The sequence below is a fragment of the Aricia agestis genome, chromosome Z, assembly GCF_905147365.1.
Source record: "Aricia agestis chromosome Z, ilAriAges1.1, whole genome shotgun sequence".
Taxonomy (NCBI): Eukaryota; Metazoa; Arthropoda; class Insecta; order Lepidoptera; family Lycaenidae; genus Aricia; species Aricia agestis.
This window is the reverse complement of record NC_056428.1, coordinates 31117791-31140874: the sequence shown is the minus strand read 5'-3', so window position 1 is coordinate 31140874 and position 23084 is coordinate 31117791. Positions and strand designations below refer to the sequence as shown.

At 37.2% G+C, this 23084-nt stretch overlaps 1 protein-coding gene across 2 annotated transcripts in view; it reads left to right on the top strand.

The window, feature by feature from the left end:
- The window catches only part of LOC121738947, a 67927-nt gene that overhangs the window by 43490 nt on the left and 1353 nt on the right, over nt 1–23084 (top strand). For both annotated transcript variants that reach the window (XM_042131231.1, XM_042131230.1), the window contains 7 exons: nt 14660–14751; nt 15869–16063; nt 17341–17448; nt 19791–19892; nt 21454–21586; nt 21911–22145; nt 22449–22642. In XM_042131231.1, coding sequence (XP_041987165.1) covers nt 14660–14751; nt 15869–16063; nt 17341–17448; nt 19791–19892; nt 21454–21586; nt 21911–22145; nt 22449–22642 — 1059 coding nt within the window. The remainder of the gene's footprint in view (nt 1–14659; nt 14752–15868; nt 16064–17340; nt 17449–19790; nt 19893–21453; nt 21587–21910; nt 22146–22448; nt 22643–23084) is intronic.

The following is a 23084-nucleotide window of genomic DNA, read 5'->3' as shown; positions in this document are numbered from 1 at the left end:
AGATTTTATAGGTGTCCAAAAACCCACAATTTGGTCACTGACTCACCGATCATCAAAACTGTTAGGGTACTTCCTGAAGTCTTAGAAAACTGAAATTTGGTATGTAACATAATATTAGTACTGAAACAACAAAAAAATTATCAAACCCAACTTAACCTATATCCGTACCATTTTAGAGCAAAATTAGGCAAAAAATTGTGTTTTTTGTATGGAAGCCCGCCTTAATTTTTTATTTTATTTTAATATTATTATTAAATATTAAAGTAAATATATAACTAAGGATTTTGAGAAAAATTCAAGTACGTACCTGTTGCCATTATTGATATAGAGCAAAAAAGGCCAAAAAATCGCGTTTGTTGTATGGGAGCCCTCTTAAATATTAATTTTATTTTGTTTTTAGTATTTTTTGTTACAGCGGCAACAAATATACATAATCTGTGAAAATTTCAACTCTCTATCTATTACCGTTCTTGAGTTACAGCCTGGAGACAGACAGATAGACAGACAGACAGACGGACAGATGGAAAGACAACGAAGTCTTAGTAATAGGGTCCCGTTTTTACCCTCTGGGTACGGAAACCTAAAAGAAATACACCCAAAAAAAAAAAAAAAAACAGCCAAGTGCGAGTCGGACTCGCGCACGAAGGGTTCCGTACTGTAAACTGTTATAATCTATATATATATATATATATATATATATATATATATATATATATATATATATATATTTCCACCCCGGAGTTGATATTGCGTCCTACATGGCGGTTTTTACCGATGATATTGCGTCCGACTGACTTGTTGCATCCTGTATACGGACGCAAGATTGACCATCTCTCAAATTCAGCCAGAAGTAGTGTTAAGGTTAGTACAATGGCTGGGTGAAATATTGGCATGGACGTTGTTTTGTCACCGGAGTGCTTTTCGGCGTATTTCTTAGTTCCGCTATTTGGCGCGCGAATTTTGGAGGTCGCTACTGTGCGCCGTATATCGGTGGCGTATATTCGATACTTTGTTTACGTATAACACGCCGATAATGTGGATTCCTGTATATAATAAAGTTTTTATCAATTCTAATGTGTGATTTAATTACGTCCCACAAAACGACATCGTCCCAGAGGAGACGCGGGGGTGACAGAGGCGAGGGGGCGGAGTTCGCACGCGACATGCAAGGGCATGTTTTTGTTTATATTTTTTGCCGGCCAGCGCGGACGTAATGACGCTTGTGGTATAAATATTGTGTAGTGGGGCGAATATTTGAGAGAGACTAAATTCATGTCTTCAAAGTTGGGTTCACAACGCCTTCGTAAATTCAATGTAACATTACACATTTCAATGTCTAATTAACTTACAAAAATGCTGCTAAAACTATTTGAAAGTAGAGTTAATATTTCAAAAGTTATTATAAAAAAAAGTACCAAATTATGAAATTTTTGCGTGTCGTTTCGATACTGCCGCGTACAATTTATTATTTATAAAAAAAAATGAGCTAGAAAGGATTAAAAATTTAATGTTAATTTGAAGATAAAGAAGAGAAGAATCCGATACCAACAAATAACACATCAACTTACATTAAATAACTAAAAATTATATTTTTAAAATGTTCATAAAATTCGCGTCATTGTCCTGCGCATTGTTTGTTTTGAATGCCTTGCCGATATACTCAACGTGACGGGTTGAAACCTATTTTGCGATAAAATCTGCTGGCTCACTTTATTTGATCGCAGTGCTTTGGTGTGGATAGAGGTCTTCGTTTTATGCTCTCTCTCTCTCTCTTTGAAATTCGTTCTACAAAAATTTCCAAATAAGACGTCATTTACATTTCTCGACTGTGCCAACATTTGTCTGTTTTTCACTACTTTTTTTATACCAAGTTATAAAGGCCCGCAACATTTATAAGTTCTTAATAATTTTCTTTATATCAATACTTAATTATAAACGAATTTAGTGAATTCCTCATTTTCCTTAACGTCTTTTTCCTGAATAGCCCTAAAAACATAATGACGATCATTCAGAATAATGATCAAATCTGTAACTGTATTTCAGGAAAACAGGAACAAATATATCGAATCGATGCAATGTCGATATTACAATTAGGTAGTTATTTGACACATTTTCGAAAAATAGTAGTAGAATAGTAAGAAAAGTAGTAAAAATGTTATCTACACTTCAATATTATAAAGCAGGAGAGGTTGTTTGTTTGTTTGAACGCGTTAATCTCAGGAACTACTGGTCCGATTTGAAAAATTCTTTCAGTGTTAGATAGCCCATTTATCGAGGAAGGCTATAAGCAATATTTTATCACGCTAAGAATAATAGAAGCGAAGAAATAGAGGAAAATGTGGAAAAAACGGAGGGAAATTATTTGAAAGGGCTTATTTGAACGCGCTTATCTCAGGAACTACTGGTCCGATTTGAAAAATTCTTTCAGTGTTAGATTGTCGTGTCAATGGTTGTCGTGATTGATGTAGATCGTTTTTTTTAAAAGAAGTGATTCTAAAAACTATTTTAAAGACAAAATAAAATGGCCTTGGCCGTCGACCCATTTTGTAATACAAAAAAAATGTTTTAATTGTGGTGCAACGACCAAGAATAATATCAATATTATTACAAATAATTTTGTTCTACCTATGAAACGAAAGAACATAAAATCGCTTTATAAATCTTCATTTTTCTGGTGCAGCATATTTATTTACAAATAAATATGCAATTTACGATCATTATCCTGACGTCCAGTGTCCTGTTTGTTGTTGAACTGTTTATATACTTACCTGTCTAAAAGTATTTTGGATCGATTGTATTAACTACTATGTCCCTACCTACATACCTACGTATATGATTTTCTTTGATAAGTACTTACCTATTGTATATTTTAAACAAAAGCCCATCAGTGACTGAGTTTAGACTGCGAATTGGGTTGGGACTAATGTATTTTTAAATATCTATACTTACTAATATTGTAGAGACGAAATATTTAATCGTTTGCTTATTACTATTTAACTTACGAGTTACGAGACTACTGAACCAATTTAAATAATTCTTTCGCTATTAGAAAGCCACGGTAATGAGAAAATAGCCCAAACAAGTGCATCGAAACTCAACGTCAAGTGGTTACCGGGTCATGAGCTAGGCTGTACACTGTATAGTGTTCTGAGATTTTTTTTTAATCTTGACCTTCTTCATTCATAAATCGACACCCTTGACAAGATTTATAGTAACTGTGATGGCATACTTATAATAATAATAATGTACTTTTATTCAGCTCGATAACATAAAAACCTTAATCTAGACAATTACAACATGCAAATTATTTTATTTTCAATAGTTTTTTTATATTAGAATGTTAAGATCGCAACCGGCAGCTTAGCTAGGTTACAGTATAACCTGTGTTAAAGCCACCGGACCCTTTCCCAACTACTGATCGCATATCGCTGATTTTACATTTCAGGCAATTAAAATTAGATTACAAATCAAATCAATGTTTAAAATTAATCAAACTTGATACAATAAACGGGGGCGGTGGTTACTCGCGTCCGTAGGAATTACCTTTTACTACCCTACACGTGTCCCCCGGGTGGTGCTAAACGAGTAACAACGCCGAGTCTCAGGCGGCGGATATGATAACCTGACTCCTAGGCAGTAGTGGCCTTGAGGACTAAATACCCTCAAAAAGTCTATTGCGGAAAGCAACGGGAAACTACCGCGACTATAATCCCAAGAAAACCACCATGATTAAAAACGCCACCAGAGATAATATGATGTCATGCGACCCGACTAACGCTCGGCGCCAGCTTGGTTCCGGGCCGACTGGTGTGAAATTGGCTACCGGCTGCAGTTGGAAACATAACATCTTACTCTAGCAAACTAACACCCAAGGGAAGGGCAATAACAATAGGAACCTGGAATGTCCGTGGACTTTTAAGGCCAGGAAAAATCGAAGTTGTTGAAGCGGAGATGGAGCGCTATAATCTGGCTATACTAGGATTGAGTGAGACCCATGTCAAAGATAACGGATACCACATCACCCCTGAAGGAAATATGGTAATCTACTCTGACAGGCAAGACAATAGTTTTAGTGATGTGGGCTTCATAGTTGCTAGCTGGCTACGAGACAAGGTATTGGGGTATAATACCATCAACAATAGAATTATATCCTTAAAAATTTCAGCCCATCCACACCCAATTAACTTTGTACAGGTCTATGCGCCGACCACTGCAGCCACCGAAGAAGAGATGGAGGAATTTTACCACGAGCTAGAATTAACCTGCAAAGCGTTACCAAAGAAGGAATGTACTATCATCCTGGGAGACTTTAATGCTATGATAGGGCACACTGATAATGATCAACACCTAAGGAATATTATTGGGGAATACGGCTTAGGAGCCCGCAACAGTCGAGGTGAGATGTTGTTAGAGTTTTGCATTGAAAAAGGACTATTCGTAACTAACACGGCATATAAACAACATCTAAGACGCTTATGGACATGGCGATCGCCAACAGGTCATAAAAATCAGATTGACTTCATATTAATCAGCAGCAGATGGAAGTCGTGCATAACTCTCTCAAAGACTTTTCCGGGTGCAGATTGTGGCAGCGACCATCAGCTGTTAATAGCTCAATACAGAGTCCGCCTCAAAGTAGTTTCAAAGCCTCCAGCATCCAAAAATATTCTTCTAACACAAGAAGCGAAAGCTTTTGAGGACACACTACAAACTCGACTGGACAGTGAAACGTATTGCCCATTTGACTCAGCCAATACATCATGGAATCAGCTTAAGGCCGCATTAGAAGAGACAACTAGAACAATCACAAATAGACGGAAAGTAAAACACCCTAGATCTGAGTGGATGACCACTTGGGAGGCAATCGCACAAAGAAAGGCTCTAAAGACTGGAGGAATTCGTTCAAAGGAAGAACAACAGCGATACTCTGAACTTGACTCACTAGTACAGCGTCTCTGTAGACATGACAAGAATGCATATATCAATTATATATGTAGAGATATACAAACACACTCTGATACCCTACATCCAAGAGACATGTTCCAAAAGGTAAAAATTCTCACACGGGAACGAAAATCAAAATCTTGGAACATAGAAGATGAAAAGGGTAACCTGATTTTAGACAAGAACCAAGTGATGACAAGATGGAGGAACTACTGCCAAGACCTGTACAAATATGACGCTGATGAACCTGACACTAGATTAGATTTTACAGATAAAGAACCCGACATCGTTCTCCATGAAGTAGAAGCAGCTATAAATAAGCTCAAAACAAAAGCTTGCGGTGGAGATGGTATACAGGCACAAGCGCTTAAGAGCTTGGGTAAGTGTGGAATCAGAGTAATGCATTCAATATGTCTTAAAGTATGGAGAACAGGACAGTGGCCAGACGATTGGACAGAATCTCTCGTGATACCACTACATAAGAAAGGGTTTTCTAAAAAGTGTGGAAATTATCGGACCATCTCACTAATTTCACACGCCAGTAAGATTCTTCTCCATGTTATAAACAACAGATTGGCACACTATATAACTAGACAGATATCCAAAGAGCAGGCGGGATTCGTAAAGGGCAGGGGTACCCGAGAACAAATCCTAAACATTTTTATTTTATTTTTATTTTATCAGGAAAACATACAGTGATTTGATTTACAATCTTAGATACTACACAAACACTTAACACCATTTACACGTTTTCACAGTTAAACACTCAATAATAACAAAAGCTTATGATCTAATTAATGTGAGGTATTTTATGTTTACGAGAAAAAAAGAAAACAGATACGCACTGAAATATAACAGTAGGTAGGTATACCAATGAATGTAACATGGAGCAAATAAACAAGTTTAATGTTAGTTCTAACTTTAACAGTTAAGAAACAGTCTCAAACCATTGCATAGTGATTAGCTTTTTTGTAGCTCTTACTGAAGAGTTAAATAAATCAAGATCCGCGAGTTTGCTTATGTCATTAAAAAAGTTAGCTGCACGAATAAAAAATGAGTTTTTACGATAATTTGTATGGGAAAAAGGAGTAAACAAAGGGTTATAGGAAGATAATCTAGAGGATCGGGAAGGGACTTTGAGATATATTTTGGAAAGGAGATGAGGTGAGTCGATTTTTTGTTGGGCTATATTTAATAGACTCGAGATGTCTGCTATTCGACGTCGGTGGTAAAGTGGAAGAAGGTGGAACCTTAAACATCTTGACTCATAATTAGGATCGGAAGAGCCACACTTAAATTGTAAGAATCTTGTAAATTTTCTTTGAATAGACTCTAGTCGATCAATGTGGGTGCTATACTGAGGATTCCATGCTTGAGAGCAATACTCAAGAACACTGCGTACGTAAGAGCAATACAGTATCTTGAGTATTTTGATATTTTTAAATTGAGAGCTCATTCTTATGACAAAGCCCAGAGACCTGTTTGCTTTGGCAACGATATAGTCCATATGATTGATATAAGTTAATTTTGAGTCGTGAATGACGCCCAAGTCACGAACTTCGGAAACCTTTTTTAGCTCTTGTTCCTTCAGGTGATAGGAGTAGTTGTCAACGACCTTTACCGTACGGCTGAATGTTATTGAGCAGCATTTACCAGCGTTTAGTTCAAGTTTGTTAGCCTCACAGTATTTCTCAAGCCTCACAAGGTCATCCTGCAGTAAGTGACAATCGGTAAGTCCTTTGATTTTTTTAAACACTTTCATGTCGTCCGCATACAAGAGGAATTCCGAGTGGAGGAAACATGTATGAATATCGTTGATAAAGATGTTGAACAGCAAAGGACCTAGCAGAGAGCCCTGAGGAACGCCTGAAGGTACTGTACTCCACTGAGAGGTAAAACCGTTGACAACCACCGCCTGAGACCTGTTACGGACATAGGAGGTGAACCATCTATAGAGACTTCCATGGATCCCGGCGTTATAAAGCTTTTCAAGGAGCACTGAGTGATCAATACGGTCAAAAGCTTTGCTATAGTCGGTAAATATGGCGTCAACTTGACCACCTGAGTCCATATTTTCTGTAAGGAAGTCAACAAAAGATAGAAGGTTAGATGTAGTTGATCTGTGATGTAGGAAACCATGCTGTTGAGGTATAAAAAGAGTCGAGAGTGAGCTGTAAACTTGACCGTACACAATTTTTTCTAAAAGTTTAGCAAATATGCATAATTTAGAGATAGGTCTATAGTTTTTTATATCATTTTTACTGCCACCCTTATGAATCGGAGATACATAAGCAGATTTCCAGATTATTGGAACGACGCCTTCCTTTACAGATCGATCAAACAATAAAGTAATAGGCTCCGACAAAGCGTCTGAGCACTGAACTATAAAGTGAGGTGGAATATTGTCAGGCCCTGCACCTTTAGTAAGGTTCACTGTCTTGAGTAGTTTTGTAATGGCATCAGGTATTATTTCAATGTTGGATATAATATTATTAACAGAGTTATTATTATTATTATTATAAAGATAAGACAAATTACTATTAGTGCGGTCGGTATTAGATAGAGATAAAAGAAAATTACTGTTGAAATATGTCGAGAAAAGAGAACAAGCATCTGCACCAGTGGTGGCGGTGTTACCCTCGTAGGTCAAAGAAGAGGGAAGTGTGTTAACATTTTTATTGTTTTTAATAAACGACCAGAATAATTTAGGGTTTTTTACGATAGAGTATTCACATTTTTCGATGTAGGATTTGTAACAACCCTCTTCCAGAGCCTTAGCCCTTTTACGGAGTAGAGAGTATGTGTTATAATCACATGTGTTTCCATAAGTTCGGTATTTACAAAGGTACTTATATTTTTCTTTTAGAATCTTTTTTAGTGCCGAACTATACCAGGCCGGGTATTTATTGCGTCTATTTACATTTTTTTTGGGGATATAAGAGTCAATTACGCTATATAAAATGTTATAAAATATAGTTGTTGCCTCATCTACGGAACCCTTGCTGAGGAGCTCATTCCAGTTAATTTTATTCAACTCAATATTAATTCTTTCATAATTACCCAAAGTGAATATATATTTCTTTCGTGAGTTAACTTCAAGAGTTTCGGAGATATTTAGTGATATAGTTATGTCCAGGGATTTATGATGGGCATCCTCAGGTACAAGCGGTGAGTCACAAGCCAAAACAGAACATTCAGCATTAGACAGAACTAAGTCCAAAATTCTACCGTTAATATTTTTGCAAAAATTAAATTGATTTAGGTTGCATTCAATTAAGCTATCCAAAAAATATAATTGTGGCTCGCCTGATGCACCAGAGTACTGAATATTGTCACCACACTCTGAGTTCCACACAATATTACTCAAATTAAAGTCTCCCATGATAACAAACAGGTCATTTGGACACGAGCTTACGATTAAAGACAAATTTTGAGCAAAATTAATTAGTTGCATATTAAAAGAGTTACCAAACTTTGCCTTGCATAAATAAATGGTACAGAAATGTATTTTTCGACTCAAATGTGCATTTGTTTGTAAGGTAACAGTGATCCAAAGATCTTCAGCTGTGGATGACCACTCGGGGCGGTGGATGGCTGTATATTTCCTTTTAATAGCGAATAATACGCCACCGCCGTACTTCTCGTGTGTTACGCTGTAGTCCCTATCCCTACGATAAACAACATACCGATCGTCAATCAGTTCACCGTCGCACACGCTGCCGAGTAGCCATGTCTCCGTTAATGATATCGCGTCATAGGAATTTAGCAATAAGTTCCTTTTAAAGTTATGAGTTTTTGTTCTCAGTCCACGAGTGTTTTGGTGATAGATATTAAAGTTATGGTTGGCCATTGTAAGTGAGGACAGTGAATAACAGAATATTAACATAATAAAGGGTTTTAAGTTTAGTGTAAATATGCTGAGAACAGATGCATAAGAAACTAAAGATGTGATAATATAATATGAAGCGGTAAGTGGATAATTTTATATACAATACGAACATGGTGACATTTCGGCAGTCAATGTTTACAAAAAATGAATTATTGTAACTAGTTAATGTACCCACAGTTACTTCCGAGCAAAAAACAATGTTAGAACTATGCGACTCGTAATAGGCTATGTAACATAAGTTTCTAGCGCACATAATATTATGCCTACACCCAGGGAAAACAATAAAATTAAACGGGCTATGCGGAAAGGAATTAAATTTCTTATAATTTTTGCTAAATTTAAGTATTATGTTATAGTGTGTCATAACAAGATTTAAAAGGTTATTTGTTGTGTATCGTAAACCTAGGAATGATTTTACGAGTACTAATTGTAATAACTTAATCATAAATTCATTGAGTTTAAAAATATCATAAGCAAATCGTAATATTTTTATGCAGGTATTTGAGGTAAAAGTAATAAAACACAGATTTTTTAAAAGTGCGGTAGTATAGTTGGGTGCGAGGGAATTCGAACATGGGATCATGTTAGTGCAGGCAATTGTAGGCGTTAAATCATAAGGCGGTGCGTGCGAGATTTCTAAAGTAATGAGCAAACTTACGTGTGAAATTTGGAAATTAGCTAAGATAAAAGCAATGCAGAGACCAGCGTTTCTCAAACTGTTAGATTTAGTGCAAATTGATAATATTATGTTAGTGATTAATTTATCTTTGAAATGTCCTTTTCGCTTCTTATAAAAAATACAGGTGAATTGTCCGACTTGCGTGCCATTATCTTACAATGTTTAACCCATATGTACTTGAAATTGTGTTCCTTCGCTGCAGATTTCGCCTTGTTTAATAATGTTTTGTTGCGTTGAGTTAGGTGGTCATTTATAAATATTTTTTCGGATGAGTTATGAAAACCTAGGTTGGCCAAATTAAGTTTCTCTGCCTTCCGTGATAAAGCTACCAACTCCTCCTTTTTGTAGCGGCTGTGGAAGGCAACGACTATTGACTTTTCTTTATTGGGAAGGCGAGTGGGTACTCGTGCTATGTAATTGACTTCCTCTTTTTGTAATGGAAGTCCGCACAGGCTAGATATTTTTAATATAACATCGAATAGATTTTCGTTGGTCTTCTGTGGAATTCCCCTAATTTCAACATTGTTTGCTCTCGACCACTGATCTCGATTTTCTAGCTCTTGGTGAAGCTTAGCTATTTCTCCTTCCAGGATTGGAACCTGCTTAGCTACCTTTTCAACAGCGGTAATTCTGGTTTCCAGCGCCTGCATTTTTTCAGATAAGGACGAGAGAAGATGTTGGGTCATTTCCTGGGAATCCTTCAGTGCGCCGAGCTCAGCTTTAATAAACTTGACATCATCCATGAGCGTTGCAAGAGGTTTCAGCTGCAGTGTTATAGCATTAAGTTGCTCGTGTACTTTATCTAGCTGGTTTGCCTGCGGTGAAGTAGCGGCTCCTGATGGCGACAAGCAGGATTTACATCTAGGACAGCGCCAAGTATTCTTCCTTTCACCCAGCTTACGGTAGCCGGCCTCGGTGATTCCAGAGCAGGAGAAGTCGTACCTTTGTTTGCAGATACTGCAAGACGGTCCATCTGTGTGGTCATAGCCGCAACTTGCGCAAGTAAACATATTGATTATTCGATCAAAGTTTGGGAAGCACTGGTAAAAAACCGGTTGGAAGGCGAACGTGCGTGCACTTTGAGAATCAGAAGCTGACTGCTATAAGGAAAAATAGTATCAAAATGTTTTATTCCATTGACCCCGGTATTGCTAGAGTCAATTTCTTTCTCACTTTTTGCCATCAGATCCTGGAAGACCCAACTCAACTCAACTCAACTAAATTTGAACTTTATTTGACATCCGTCAGCTGATAGAAAAGAGCAGAGAATTCAATGTCCCAATAGTACTCTGTTTTGTGAATTACGCTAAGGCCTTTGACTGCATCGTCTGGTCCAAAATGCTGGAGGTGATGAGAGAGTTGGGCGTCCCCGATCATCTCATATTTTTGGTACAAAACCTCTATCTGGAAGGTCGATCAAGGGTGCGATTAGACAATGATCTGTCAGAGCCGTTTGCTACAGAGCGTGGTGTCAGACAGGGTTGCATCCTCTCTCCACAGCTGTTCAACCTCGTAGGCGAATATATAATGCGTCGAGTGTTGGAAGATTGGGAGGATGGTATTAAAATTAACGGATACCTTCTCAACAACCTAAGGTTCGCTGACGACACCACGCTTATAAGTACTTGCGAAGTGAAACTTGCTGAACTTCTAGCGCGGCTCGAAAAGATTAGTCGAGACTTTGGCCTCCAAATCAATCGCAATAAAACCAAACTGATGTACGTCGATAAGCTGAACCAAATACAAAAGACATCCTTACTACAAGATCTCCAACCCGTAGAGGAGTTTGTCTACCTGGGATCGTTGATTAGCAACAATGGTAACTGCGAGAGGGAGGTTGTCCGACGGGCTCAGATGGCTAAATCTGCGGTTGGGCGCTTAGAAAAGATATGGAAGAATAAGAACATCTATCGTAGCACAAAAATAACACTAATGCGTTCCCAAATCTTTTCAATATTTTTATATGCCTCCGAGACATGGACACTAAAAGCACGTACTCGAGCTAAGATTGACGCTTTTGAAATGTGGTGCTGGCGTAAAATGCTCGGCATCCCTTGGACCGCACACCGGACCAACACGTCTATACTTCAGCAACTCAAAATTACCACCCGCCTGTCCACGCTTTGTCTACAACGATCACTTGCCTTTTTTGGCCACATAGCCCGCCGGGAGCCTAATAATCTTGAGAGTCTCATACTAGCTGGGCAATTAGAGGGGAAAAGAGGCAGAGGCAGAGTGGCTACACGATGGACAGACGCGATTGTCAAAGCTGCTGACTGCACGTTCCAGGAGGCATTTCATCAGGCCAAAAAAAGAGACAAGTGGAGAGCCCTATCCCAAAAAGCAAATTTTGGTGGTCACGTCCCTCAGCCATGAGGAGACGACTAGGAAGAAGATACAATAAACAATACAAAAAACGATCGAAACGATCTACATCAATCACGACAACCATGATTGACTATGACTATTACAGCACAGAACGCAACGTCGCGTCGTGTTTGCTTACGCGCGCGCGTTAACCAACTACTTACGAAAAAATTTATTATTATTGTGAACTTGTATTATAATCAAATACCGTCCTCTTTTTGTACAAAACAAATAAACAGAAATAATAGGTACTATTATAGATAATAACCATAATTTAAATTTACAAACAAAGTATATATATTGTTGTGTAATTTTTGTGTAGTTGTGTAATTTTTTGAGATTTTGGACTGTTTTATCTTATTTTTGATAGGTACGTTAATAATTTTTTAAACGTTTTTATTTTTCTTTTCGACGCCTAAAGGGCCTTTTTTTGAGACTTTGTACTGATAGGTATGTCTGATATGTGATTCTCCAGGTTAATATTTTTCTAAGCATTTTTGTTTTATTTTTTTAACGCCTAAACGGCTAATAATGAATTTCAATCTATTATATAGGTACCTATGTATGTATCGATATAACATATAAGGTTAGGAGGAAGCAACAAACTCAACAGTTTATGGCGTACATACAAAAATAATATACGGTACCGATATAATCTCAAATATAGTAAGGAGTCATTTAATTAGTAGAATGCATGGAATTAATATAGTACAATATACGGTATCAATATAACCATACATTTAAATGGATGTAGGAAAAACGATTAAATGCATGGAACGAATACAAAAATATACAATGTGTCACATGATTTCCATCGAGAACGGAAGCAACAAACCAGCGAGAATTATTTCAAATTGAATATCTAATTTTCGTACGTAAACAAAATTTCTCGTCGACAATAGAATTCACATGACAGCAATGTAACTATATTCGCACGAATAACAATTAAAAAGTCATTGGAAATGGTAGACGCCATAGGGTTCGACTTTGAAAAGACGCAACAAGTCTTCGGCGATTTAAATATATATATATATATATATATATATATATATATATATATATATATATATATATATATATATATATAAAACTCAAAGGTGACTGACTGATTGGCATAGTGATCTATCAACGCACAGCCCAAACCACTGGACGGGTCGGGCTGACATTTGGCATGCAGGTAGATGTTATGACGTAGGCATCCGCTAAGAAAGGATTTTGATAAATTCCAACCCCAAGGGGTTCAAATAGGGGATGAAAGTTTGTATATAATAATACTTCTTAACGCGAGTGAAGCCGCGGGCAAAAGCTCGTATATATTAATAATAATATAATAATAATAATTTATTTATTCTCTCACCACAATAATAATATTACATTTATATCATAACAATCAAATATTTAGTTCAGTATTTGTGGGGAGACTGGAGTCTCAAACTAAGCAGTGTCCTGCTTGTATTTTAAGACACCAGGCCTCCATCCCTAGTAAGTAAGTATATGACTATAATATGAGTAGTGAGTACATATTATTATACAATATATATAAATTTAACATTTCTAAAATTCATAAATCATTCTTTATAGCATAATTATAATTGATTAAAGAATGTATATATATTAAGTATATATTATATTTTTTTTATGACATAAGGGGGAAAACTAGCAAACGGGTCACCTGATGGAAAGCAACTCCCGTCGCCCATGGACACTCGCAGCATCAGAAGAGCTGCAGGTGCGTTGCCGGCCTTTTAAGAGGGAATAAGGTAATAGGGGAGGGTAGGGATGGGAAGGGAATAGGGAAGGGTAGGGAAGGGAATAGGGTAGGGGATTGGGCCTCCGGTAAACTCACTAACTCGGCGAAACACAGCGCAAGCGCTGTTTCACGCCGGTTTTCATTTCATTGAGATAGACAGACAGACATCGAAGTCTTAGTAATAGGGTCCCGTTTTTACCCTATGGGTAAAAACGGAACCCTAAAAAATGAACTAAAAGAAAAAACGACGTAAACCAAACCACACCAAAAACATTTTCATGTAAAAATTTTGCCAAGGTGAGAACATAATAATATTTTAGTTCGTCGTGTCAAAAAGTAGTGAGATCTCATGTAGAGCCAAGTTTCTAACCTTACCTACATACTCAGCCCTAAATCTAAAAACGTTAATTTTACACTAAAGCGCGGCAAAATATTTGATAATAATATGATAATGTGTCAGCTGCACGAGAAGAATCTAAAAACTCTACACATTAGTCAAAATCGGAATCTGCTACTCGATTATAATATTACACTAAAATCCGTTTTATAAAATTAATTTTAATTATATTATAAGGGATGTACAGTCTGTGTCACTTACTATTGCTAAGCCCCGTATACATACAGAAATGAAGACGTGAGATGAAGAACACGATAACTAACTTTTTGTAACATACGGACATTTACTCATTTCCCTTATAATTTGTACAAACTTCATCATCTGGCTAATTTAAGGCAGATGTTTTTTTTATTTTTAAAATAATTTTTCAGGCTTTTTTTACTGTTAGATAGTTATTGTGTTCTTCCACTCACGTCTTCAAATCTCACAATAGGCTATAATGTGCCATCAGACTTTCCCACCACTGTCCACTGCATTACAGGATATGCAGGATTGGTAGCGGTAACCTGCATTTACGAAAACCCTTTTATATTATGCCCTCAAGGTTACCGACATGTTAAGCCTGTCTTGGGACCCGCGATGAGATTAGAACTACCATTTGCAATCGGTGATGATGATGAATATTATTTTCAGGAGCTGTTGCGGCCGAGAAACCGCTGAATCGACGAAAGGCGGTCCCAGTGCTCTTCCTACAGGGCTCACACTATGACGTCGGTTTTGACATGGTGAGATCATGATATTTTACATTAATAAGTGCAGAGCCGGTTATTGATCGCTCTGGGCGAAATTTCTTCGGCGCCCAAGGTCCTGGTAGTTCTGAAAATCCAGCTATAAATTTATATCCAGCGCCCTGGGCGGTCGCCCAGCGTCGCCCGCCCTAAGGCCGCTACTCGATAAGTGATACGATAGCAGGCGCCAGTAACACGACATATATATATATATATATATATATATATATATATATATATATATATATATATATATATATATATATATATATATATATATATATATATATATATATATATATATATATATATATATATATATATGAAGTAGGGCTAAATGGCCCGTTTACTTTGTTTCAGTAGCATTCCATCGCTGGTTTAATTTACTGGATTGGAATAATGTAAGCCGACCATAATGTAAACAGCCAGTTTATCTATTCGCTTTTAATTTAAAAAAATGTTTTTTTTTTTTATTAAAAACGTTTGTTTTGCACTCTGGGGGTACCTAGTAAGAGTGAAAACTTAAACTTACGCACTTTTTCAGCGCATTAAAGTCACGTTTATCGCCACTAAAACGTTCTTAGTTCTTACTTACTTCAGACAGACGGACAGACGGATGGACAGACCGAAACTATGGGGGTTCCTTGTTCTACGGAGCCCTAAAAAATACATTGGATTAGCGCGTACCTATAAGTAAACCTATAGACTTTATGTTCTGTGGCTTCAGAAGGTATTTTTCAGATAATTGTCTCAATATTGGATTATGATTTAAGAATTACCTACGGATGTTTAAATGGATTTAAAACATAATATATACCGTACACGTCTGTTACAAGAATGAATATGGCGTAAACTTCATATTTCTGTTTGTGCATCAGGCATATTAAGTGCAATAAAAATGCAGTTTACATATTTTGGGAATTAATATACATAAAAGTACCTCTGTACCAAATTTCAGCCAAATCGGTTCAGTAGTTGAAGAGATAAAAGACGACAGACAGACAGACACACTTTCGCATTTATAATATTATACTATGGATATTCACAGCGCTTCTAATCTTAGTGAACAAAACTAGATAATATCCCTTACAATAAACCATTCATTCCTATACAGGGGCGGACGTTCTCGTCCATCATAAAGAGCTTCATTGCCAGCTATCAAAATCTGAGGGACTTTGAAAAGGAATACAAGACAGATGCCGGAAGGGATGCGTACGACAAGACTCTCGCCAATATGAAACAACGATACCCCTATTACGTGAAGGAAATGCAGGGGATCGCTGATGGAGCGAAGGTGCCGTTTTATCAGGTGTGATTTTGCTCGTTATTTTATTTAAAAATAACATGTTGTTACGGGATCAAAATCCGAATTTTGTAGCAGCTTCTCCTATCGAGTGTGTTTGTGTTTTAACACGTCCATTTTATTTATTTGTTTGAAAGGCTCCTTCTTTGATATAAGAGCGAGGTTACATTGCTGGGGCGCTATCGCGTCACCGACGCGACGCTATAAGGGTGGGTTGCACTAACTTACTTTATGGGGGCGACTAACCCTAAAGTGTCGGTTTTATAATTCATTTTTATACTTGAAAATAAGCTCCGAATTGTTTCATTTTCTAAAATTAGATACTACATTATATTTCCGAGAATTCCATCTGAGCAAAAACACGATATATTAAAATTTTCTCAATAGAAAAAAAACACAAAGATGCATCTAATTTTCATGAATTTTTCATTTATTGCCATAACCATGCATTGAACTAAGTTCATATTTTAAAACATTGTATAAAATTCTATCATTGAGAGATCGACCTAGCGGATTTTTAAAATGTTGTATATTTATCGAGTTATTGAGAAAAAACTAATTTGGCGATGAATCCGCGTCGTTCTTTTTCACCTGGCATATGAAAGACGAGCGTGAGTGTGAAGAGAGAAGGACGATGATAACTGTAACTTTAACTATAACTACAATGCAGAATGTCAAATCTTTGGTTAAAGTCAAGAATGGACGTCATATTTAACCATAACCTTGAGCTCGACAAGACTTTAAATGAACGTGGCGAGAAAAGGAACTAACGCTATCATCATACAAAAACGCCTTTTTCGACAGTTCTCCTTTACCAGCAGCACCCCCGCCCACTCTCATTTAAAGCCTTGTCGGACCAGCTGCTGTCATCTGTCAAATTCTGTGGTCAAGGTTAAGGTTAAAGTTAAAGTTAGCCTTAACTATAACCATAACTTTGACCATAACTTTAACCACGCCTCTGGCGCAACCCACTCTTAGAATTTAGATTTTAGTGCTTTACGTCGGACGAGGTGTTTTGTCTTGTCTTGTGAATTGTGATGTTATGATTTCGCAGCACACCGAAATGCAACTATACGCTTGCTCTAACTAATGCCGGATATACATTTTTTATGAGTGTAGGCCACTTTATTTCCGCCGCCTCCTCAGGTACGAAATCTAAGACACTGCCGTCCCTATAGGATGCTGCCGCCCCTAGGCCGCAGCCTATACATCCTATTTATGAATCCAGGGCTGGCTCTAACTCATCAGCTTCCTATGCTTGACAATATTATGATGTATTTCAGCTATTCCTCCTGCAAATGGACGACCTGATCGGCACCATCAACGACAACCACATCCCCCGCAACGACACAGGCGGCTGCAGCTCATTAGCCATCAAAACTGAGGATAATGTAAGTAATAACGTAATGTTTATGGTTAGACTGCACTATGCGACACTACAGCGTAGTTTCGCGACACGTCATTGATATTGGTATGAAATTGAATGAGAAGTACGCACTACGCGGCATTCAGCGACAAAAAAACGTCAGTTCTATGGTTTTATACAGGATTGCCAGGCATCCGGATAAAGCCGGACACAGTCAGGCTTTTTGATAGCTTGTCCGGCCAAAATTAAAAGGAGTCCGGCTTTTGTAGAGCTTTGAATCAATAACTTTTTGAAAATCCTACTAATTTTAGACGGTTTTACACCTAATAAAATGTAAAATTGTATGTTAAATTGTTTTAATAAAAACCACTAAGGGCCTGTTTCACCACTTTCTGATAAAGTGCCTATAAGGCTATTCACAACTTTTTTGACAGATTCTCCATACTTGATCTGTCAAGGTGGATAGCCTTATCAGGAAGTGGTGAAACAGACCCTTAGATTTCAGATTCTAAGTACTCGATAGCAGGACTTTTTTTGTAAAAATGTCCGGCCAAGCTGACTGCTTTGTCCGGCTTTCGGTTTAGCGACCTGGCAACCCTAGTCACTTATATAAAACATGAAGTGTCGCTCCGCTGCAGCGTAGTGTTGCTTACTGTATTCTCCTTTATTAATTTCACACTGGTATTCGGAATACTGTTTTGTGAGGTTGTTTTTTACTAAGTACACTTTCTTCACGTTAAAGGTGATCGCACATATGTTATTAGCAAGCGCATGCATGGCATTTTAGAATTCGTTGTATGAAATGATGTAAATTTGTAAAACCTCGCATATTCGTCTGCACCGTACGCGCCGCATTTCGTCAACTATGCGGTGCGTTCGATGCGTACGGCGCGTACGGTGCTGAAAAATGTACGATCAGCTAATAAGTGTCTAAACACACCATGTCGAAGTTACGCGGCCGAAGTTCGGCACGATTACGTCAGCAATGTCAAGCGCATACAATATAACGCGACGTATTTTCGGCATGGTGTGTCATCATTAATTTAAAATACATTGCAGGCGTAATCATGCCGAACTTCGGCCGCGTTTTTCGGCCTAGTGTGTTTAGACACCGTGTGTCATATCAGCCAAATGCGTCGGAACGTAATACCGGCCACGGTACTTCGGACGCGTATCTTCGGCATTTTGTTTAGACACTTAAACTATTGAACAGATGTTCCCGGTAAAACTTATATAAGACAAGATGATGCGGCGGTATGATATAATCCTTGGGAATGTTTCACCACTTCCTGATAAGTGTCGGATAGGCTATCCACAACTTATCTGACAGATGGAGTATGTCAGATAAACTTGTGGATAGCCTGACCGGAAATTACCACTTATCAGGAAGTGGTAGGAAACGGGCCCTTAAAGTTGATGTTTCGTGCGGCCAGTATCTTCTAGCGTCATCGCGCCTCGTCCTATTTTGTAAGGATGAACAGACGAGGCATTTTTAGAATTAAATCATTATTTTTTAGGATTCCGTACCCAAGGGATGAAAACGGACCCTATTCATGACTTCGATGTCTGTCTGTCCGTCTGTCTGTCTCCAGGCTGTATCTCAAGAACCACTATGGCTAGAGTACAGAAATTTCAATTTTCAACAGATTGTGTATAATATCTGTTGCCGCTATAACAACAAAAATACTAAAAACAAAATAAAATTCGTATTTAATGGGGGCCATACAACAAACGTGATTTTTTGGCCTTTTTTTCTCGATATCAATAATGGCAACAGGTAGGCACTTGATATTTTCACAAAGGCCTTAATTATATGTCTGCTTCGATATTTAAAAATAATATTAAAAGAAAATAAAAAATTAAGGGGGGCTCCCATACAAATACACAATTTTGGTCTATGTTTGCTCTATAACGGCACGGAAACCTTCGTGCGCGAGTCCGACTCGCACTTGGCCGATTTTTTACTTCATAATTTGAACAAAACTTAATAATAATATGTATTTCGTTATCTGGCTAATGTATTTGGCTACATTAAAATAATAAAATGAACAACTTTTTTTCATTTCAATTCATTCATTCATTCATTCATCAATCATCATTTAACCGGCCCTAAGGCCATTTATGCAAAAAAAAAACGGATTTTGGAACGGAGTTCCTAAAAGGGAGCTAGACGGAAAAAGTTGTAACGACATGACATAAAATTGTAGGTATATTGTTGTAAGCCTTGCGGTAGCGCGTGTTTCTCTCTCTGTCTCTTTTTCTCTCTTTTTTATAGCTTCGTTCCATTCAGGTGTCCCTTGACACCTCTTAAGTTTTTTTACTGTTCCTTCACTCACGTCTTCAATTTTATTTCTAATGTTTTTACAGTTCATATTGGGACATACAGAGGACGCCTTCGGTGAGACTCTGAACCACTTCTACATCGCGTCCGTCCATATAACACCAACTCCAGAAGATGCAGCAGCAGGTGTAAGTAGTAAAATAGAGAGATATTCTTATCAAAAACATACCATATCATCAATTTTAATGAATATATCATTAGTAAGAGTCAGGTTTTCATATTGAACTTAATAAATTGATTGGCAGCATGAACTAAAATTGGAGTTATTATAGAAGCAATTTTTAACTTACTAAAAATTAAGGTGACGCCTTGATAATTTGGCTGCAGCGATATCGATTTTTCTCAACAATGACTAAGGCTAAGAAATTCAAGTTCATTGTCAGTATTCATCATGTCTTTATCTTTGAATTACCCATAGCATAACACGATTGGTCAATTTTTATAACATTAATCAAAAATACCTCCATATAAACAGGGATTCTAATTTTGCCAACATGCAGTGGAGAGTGATTTAAGGTGACGCCTTGATAATTTGGCTGCAGCGATATCGATTTTTCCTAACAATGACTAAAGCTAAGAAATTCAAGTTCATTGTCAGTATTCATCATGTCTTTATCTTTGAATTACCCATAGTATAACACGATTGGTCAACTTTTATAACACGGAATAATTAATCAAAAATACCTCTATAAAACAGAGATTCTAATTTTGCCAACAGAGGAGAGTGATTAATTAAGCTTCCAAAGTTTCTACATAGATTAGTTCAAGCATAGGTACACTATAATTTGCCCATAGCTTAAATATGAAATATATTTATGGTTTTTAAATTACGCGACAAAAACTATTTTGTCGCTTACGTCCTTTTAATTTCTTGCTGTTCCATTTCTTCAATTTCAAAGAAAACAAGCGATCTAAAACATATCCAAAACGATTTTTTACTTTAACGCGGCGTCACCTTAAGCTTCTTTTGTGTTTATTTTAGTGTATCTGTAACGCATCAAAGAAAAAATATATCCACTGCCGAACAGATAACCTCGTTTTCTGGAAGTCAGTTAAAAATTGAGTACATATTTTCTGAGTTCTTCGACTTTAAAGCACGTCTAATAGATACTCCTAACGCCATCTGTCAGATATTCATGAAAGTAAATAATAATATGTAGAGCATTGTAGAGACGACTCAAAGGGATCGTTACTTTAGTTGGGTTCTTACAAATTATTACATAGAATATATTTTTTATATAATATAATGGTCACTCCAACGTAATCACCGGATAAAAAGAAATTTCACTAATAATATTTTACATACGAAAATATTATTACAATATTATTGTCTTGTTTTATTTCAACAAACTCACGCACGTGAGTTTGTAAGTTTGTATGTTTGTTTAAATAATCACGTCTTAATGGCAGGAGCGATTTTAATAGGAATGGGGAATTAATGCCGTGGATTAACACATAGGCTACTTTGTACTGTGAATTGTGATAAAATATCACAGTAAGTAATTTATTTTCCCTAATAAACCGCGGGTAACAACGCGGCATTTTTAAATCGTGAATTTTACTAAAAAAAATTGTGGCGGCCCACGACACCAAGACCAAAACATGTTTGTGGTAGGTTTGTGGCCGTATGAAAAAAAGGTTGGGGACTGAACTGGAGTAAACTCTTTACTCTATTATTTCAATTTTCAGGCCACTGAGGAGAGGTTCGCATCCCTTTGCTACGCTGGCCACCTGCCGGGCTACACTATGGGTTACAACAACAACGGTCTTGTATTCTCCATCAACACACTCAGCCCGATGATACTGAAGCCTGGTAACACCCGTGAGTATGTTTTTTTAGCTCGACGTGAAGATAAAATATGATAATGTTTTAGAGGTGTTACCGTACGACCAATTTTTCTATTGGCGAAACACCGAACATAAAAAGGCACCAAGCTTGTCTCTTTTACTTTGCACGAGATTTAGCTATAATGTTTCTATAGATCCAGGTAAAGATAGCAAATGTCTCACGCGAAACTAGCGTTAGGTCCTTTTTATAATTTTCGATGCATGAGTTCGTATTGTTTAGTATCGAGAATTCTGGACAGATAACACATGAATTTCGTAGCCCAGATTTTTAATTTTTGGTCATTTTCACTTTTCGCAGCGCGTACCTTCATCACGCGTGCTCTACTAACGGCAAAGAATATGGCTGACGCCGAGAGGATCTTGAAGGACGAAGGGTTGGGCATCGGGAACGGTTTCTCCGTGAACATGATATGGACGGACGAGAAGTGTCAGAGGCAGATATACAACGTGGAAGTGGCCCCGGACCTAAACTCCAACAGCTCCATGTTGAACATTCATAACTTCGACAAGGAACCACTGATTCACACCAACAAGTAAGTTTTCGAAGAATGATCACCCATTTATTATAGGCTTATAATTAACTGATCACCAGAAATAGTAACATTTCACAAAAATAGTAAACGATCACCAAAATATAGACCACCATTTTAATGTAAAATGATAACCAAAGATTTAACATCTCGCTATCCTATTTATGCAAAATGACTCCAAATAAATCATTGTAAAACCAAAAATAGTAAATGATCACCAAAATTAGTAAATGACCTGAAAACTTCATTTAAAATGTCGTTATGTATTAACCCAATATTAAAATCATTATGATTATCATTTTGCAGATACCTACGTCTACCTCTGAAGGAAGTGATCGGTCCTATAATAGACAGCAGCAACGCGCGTCTAGAGACCATCCACTCTCATCCCGTGCCAAAAAGCGATAGTGACATCAAGAACATACTGTCCGACACCGAGAACAAGGAGTTTCAGGTGTTCCAGGAGAAAACGGACTCCATCATCAAGACTATTGCTGCTGGTAAGTTGATTAGTGAGTGAGAGCTGGATCTACGCAGCAGGATAGGTATCTGGAGTCTGGAGACCAACCATCATGTGTATCAGTGTTGGAACGAAGTTCTTCTCTCTCTCATAGAAAGCAAGCCAGTTATGATTTATTTATTTTTTTGTTTTTTTTTTTTATAACTTCGTTCCATCCAGGTATCCCTTGACATCTCTCAAGTTTTTTTTTAATATGACTCTTTTTTTATTGCTATAAAACAATAGCGTAGCAAGTCTTAACTTCTTTGGGAGCCCTCGTCCAAGTCAATATTTTCCTACATTTAGGGCCCACTATAGTTCCTTAATATATATTTATAAAGTATCCAGTGTGTCACAAAAATAAGTGATAATACTTTAGGGTGTGTACGTGTTCCTTGTAGAGAGTTCACTGTGAAAGTAGCAGCTCTGAAAGACGAAATTTT